Raw genomic sequence first — 4674 nt, 5'->3', positions numbered from 1 at the left:
ATGTTGAGTCTGGCTTTTGCTCATGTCCTTTTAGGTGGTGAGAAGCCCTCCCAAGTCCTTATTTTGACTAGCCCCTTTTTGGGGCATCAGAGGTGCATTACACACCGGGCCTAAACCACACACCAGCATGAGCTGCTAAGCTTCTGTTGATGTCCTCCTCCATCATTCTGAAACGGCCATTTCTTGCAGTGCTAAGCAGTGCAACCATACTCAGAACTCAGACAATATTGGGAGAATATATTATATTAATGATTGTTTTTAAACAAAGTTATCCAATGATCACTCATTCACAAGTTTTTAAATAAAAGTTTATTACAGAAATCATTTTGAACAAAAAAAGGCAACAGTATCTGTTGTTATTTTAAAAAAGAAAAAAAAAAGTAACATTGTATTCATGCCCTATAAGTTGAACTGAAGAAATGCTACAGGTATTCCTTCTGCTCTTATTCTGTGATGCTTTCTAGTATAGATTAAGTCATCTGCATCACAAGAATTAAGTATGAACACAGTCCCTTTCCATGCTTGTCTCCAGAAAGTGCTGCATATTAACAGAAAATATTGCCGACAAACCACAGTTCTATTCATTCTGCAGTATTGGAACCAGTGTCTAGGAAAGAAAAAAGAAAGTGTGAATAATACCTTGTCCCACTACAGTTGAGTGTAAACTAAAGAGAATCAATACCATGCTCTAATACCTTCCCCAAGCATTTTAGAACATGTTCTGTACCAATTCCCTCCACTGCTGTCAATGATGTATGAACTGCCTGTGCTCTTTCACTTCAGTTAGCAATACTGAAAAGAGCGAGCACAAAACTCCGAGGTTGTGTACACACATCATTTGCTATTAAGGCATTAAAACGACAAGAAGCTTTGCTCTAACTTATGATGCACAAACACTTCATTGCAGTCAGCCACAAGCACATCTGGCTGAATCACATCATCTACCAAAAAGAAAGGGATTTGCACATCCAGTAGCATAAGCTCCTATGGAGTGTGGGCTGTAGTTTATTGCACATTTTGAAATAGGTACAAAATGAGAATAATCTTCAAAAAACAACTGAGAGCATTTTTCTGTTCTGAACTTTTGTCAGAAGCACCAATTAGCACCAGTGCAATTTCTGGTATCACTACCATTACTGGTTTCTTGTTCTTGGAGCTATGGGAGAAAATACTAACTTGGATATGTGGAAAACCAAGTCAGTGTTTACTATGTTCCTCCAGCAAGTCAGCTTCTTGTGGGAAAAAAAGGCTGTCATGTTAATAGCAACTTTAAGTCACCCAGTTCTTTAAATCTTATCTGCATACTTTATCAAGAGTGAAAACGATTAATATTTGGAAAGTAAGGTTTCCTCTACTAGCTATTATAAGCACACAAAAAATAAACAGAGTAAGATTATACGCTTGGCTAATACCAGAAGTTGAGCAAACAATAAATTTTGTCAACTCTTTAGAGCTACAAGTGACCACTGTAATCGTACCAGTACCAGGAAGCAATGCCGAACCTGTTTCAGAGGTCCAGGGTATATTTAAATAAAGCCTTTTTCCATTCTCTGTTCTTCCTTTTAGCATCATTCCCCAGGGATGAAGCAAGTGGCACCAATTCACACATCTTTAGCAATATTCTGCCACATTGATGGTTTTAACAGTTATAAACCAGTTTGCCACAAAAGTCACTGAATGATATTTCCAGTAAAGAATCTCATGGAACACTGACAAAAGCAATCCAGTCAAGCAGGTACGGAACATAAACTCCTGGAACCAGTGTACATACAGAAATCTTATGATTTGCAAATGTTAGCGTAAGCTTTTCATGTGCTTGGGTCCCCTACTGTCAAATCCAGCAAACAACTGCTTACAGTTTTCTCAGACAATTACTTGCTCAGACTGATGAAGCACTCTCTGAATTCAATACTGTTCTAACAAACAGCTTAATACTAGAAAAATCATGACACAAACATTCAATTAAGATTACTTCCAACTTTTTAATTGCTCTAGTAGCATGTACTCCAACAAGAGGAGTGCAGCAGTCTCTAACACATTCCTAGTTCAGTGCTTATGAGTTCAGGAAGCATTTAGCTTGTTTTTATTTCATTTATCATCATACGTAAAAAGGGAGCGCAGAGCCCTACTTCTGTCTGAATATTACAATCAATCTAGCTTTACTCAGCTTTGGTCAAAGCTTTCTATAAATGATGATTTTCTATAAAATTCATTTCTATTTCATACTTACTTTTTCCATCACATGCTACGATTTTCACTTTATCCACTTTCACAAGTTCAGTGACCTCCCTAAATTCAACATCATTCAGAACAAATGTCCATACGTTGTCACAGAACCTGTATGTATTCAGAGACCCCTTTAAAAAGACAAGAGACATTTTCTATAGGATGCATCCCAAAAGTAACAGAAAACATGATGCTTACTATCTACTGAACTATATATATTCTAGAACTAAGTATGCAATAAAATCAACTGTGAACCTGAATGCACACAAACTCAGCAAGCAAGCAATTCTGAGGAAAACTGTAGTTTAAACGCCCTCCAGTGGCTGAAATTTTCAAGACCAAGTAGAGGCATTACAGCCTATCCAAGGAGAAGCTTCACAGGTACACTAAGAAGTTTTATAACTTCTCTAATATGTACAAAGGATCAGTATCAGAAAACATTTCTTAAAACATGGGCCATATGAAAAATCAGTTACAGCAGTGATCATAACGAGATGTGCATTCTCCAATTGTTAAGCAATGGCTTAAATAAAAAATCATGACAAAACTGACCTATGTGACATAATGGGATGTCCCTCATGTTTGATGTATTACTGAGGATGTTGGCCTACATGTTTCAGCCTGCATCTTCACATATTTTAAACTGATACACTTGAACTTAAGCTCCAAGTAACTGGAACGGTTTCCTGTACCATGTTACATTTGCAAAGCAAGTAATGTGTTAGAGAAAAGAAGTTATGCTCTTTTTAACCTATCTATATGGTTTAAAAAGCTAAAAATCTCAAGAGCTCACTTCATTAATGCTTGCTGCAAAGACTGTAGAAAAAGTATTAGGACATGAGATAACAAGACAATTGTTTTGGGTTTTTTCCCCTCAAAATTACAATCAAGTTGACATTTAATGATTTGCTGGCTATCTGCCATTAATTAGGGTGGCTGGCTGGGAAAAAAACTAACAAATCAAACTTATTCTTCTATGATATCTACAAAAAATAGCTACAAAGTGATCCAGTGACTTGCATAAAGGTAGATCTACAACTTCCTAGTCTCTTCACATTATAGATAAGGCTGAAAATCTGGCCTCATCTCACTTCTAGGTACAACTAAGAGAAGCAAAATTCTCCCTCCCTATCTGCAAGACACTGAGGATGGCAATGCTATCCACCAAAGCATTCCCCTCTTCTCCTTCCCCTGTTTTCATCTAGCCACCAAATCTGTTCCTGATTTTTGTATTCCTTCAAAAGAGCCCTGGCAGAATGAGAAGATAACGAGCCTTACAATTGCATACAGAACAAACAGGTAAACAGTCACCATTTCAGAATCACAATGGGCCTTTGTAGATTTTGCCTAGAGCACACAGCTGTTAACTACATTCTGCATCACCACACAGTTACTGTACCTCATGAAGAACGTTCATATATGGTTGTCTTACCCTGAAATTGACTCTGTTCCTGACTCGCTGTGCCAGTGCCGAATTTATAGCTTTGTCAAACTGAAGTAGCACGTGAAGGGCCAGCTGAGGTGTGATTTGCTGTGACTGAAGCAGTTAAAAAAAATGAGTTGTTTCAAAGTAAACTCAAAAACGCAGTAAAAATTAAAACCATCAAAACGAAGTTCATGTGAAGCAGATCTCTAGAGGAAAAACTAACAGAAGTATTGAGTTCCTGTGCTTACTTCCTTTTTCCTGTTTTAACTCCAGGAGAAGAAACGATGTGCTACCATGATTTTTTTTGTGTTACATAAAGATTTCTTCTGATAAATATTTATTGGAAACAACCAGGTGAGCAGGAAATCAATTCCAATGGTCCAGATTAATCTGGCTGTTCATGTACTGGGCCACACAACACGGGATTACGCCACTTACATAAAACACGTTCCTCTGTCTAGAACGTTAAGAAAAAGACTTTCCACATAAGTGGAGTACCAATAGCTTTTAATTTCCATCAGTAAGTTTTCCAAACGCTGGCCACATGTACCCCAGTAGAGCAACCACAAAGCCGTTTCAGTAACTAACTTTATATAAGCTAGCTGCCCAGACCCTAAACCCCACACGCACCTGTATGAGCTCATCCAGACTCTCCTGAAGACTGTTCCCCAGCGTGGTGTTCCTATACAGCTGATACGCCATGGTTTACCGAGGTGGGCCGGACACCCCCCTGAGCATCCACGGCTCTGCACGCCTGCTCATTAAAAAAAATAAATTAAAATTTAAAAGTAAAAAAAAATTAAACCCCCAGCCCCAACAAAGCCCTTAACGTACGACACACAGCACGAGCAAACAGGATTTTTAAAATCATTCCACAAATCCCGCCCGGCCTTTGTGCCCAACAGGCAGAGCAGCGGCGCACCGGGACGGGGCCGTCTTTGTTCGCCGACCGTCCCCGCGGCGGCGGGAGCGCGCTTAGGAGACCGCCATGGGAACGGCCTACCTAGCTAGGGTCCGAGCTG

General features: G+C 39.1%; 1 protein-coding gene across 1 annotated transcript; it reads right to left on the bottom strand.

The window, feature by feature from the left end:
- Window positions 1-291: 291 nt before the first annotated feature.
- On the bottom strand, window positions 292-4411 carry GTF2A2 (general transcription factor IIA, 2, 12kDa). The gene is made up of 4 exons (XM_010194009.1): window positions 4283-4411; window positions 3659-3763; window positions 2231-2357; window positions 292-607 (listed from the first exon to the last, which is right to left on the bottom strand). Exons 1-4 carry the CDS (start codon window positions 4352-4354, stop codon window positions 582-584), a joined length of 330 nt encoding a protein of 109 aa, XP_010192311.1. The 5' UTR covers window positions 4355-4411; the 3' UTR covers window positions 292-581.
- Window positions 4412-4674: the final 263 nt, after the last annotated feature.

Source organism: Mesitornis unicolor, unplaced genomic scaffold, assembly GCF_000695765.1.
Source record: "Mesitornis unicolor isolate BGI_N332 unplaced genomic scaffold, ASM69576v1 scaffold25781, whole genome shotgun sequence".
Lineage (NCBI taxonomy): Eukaryota > Metazoa > Chordata > Aves > Mesitornithiformes > Mesitornithidae > Mesitornis > Mesitornis unicolor.
The sequence above is the reverse complement of the archived record's forward strand: the minus strand, read 5'-3'. Positions and strand labels throughout refer to the sequence as shown.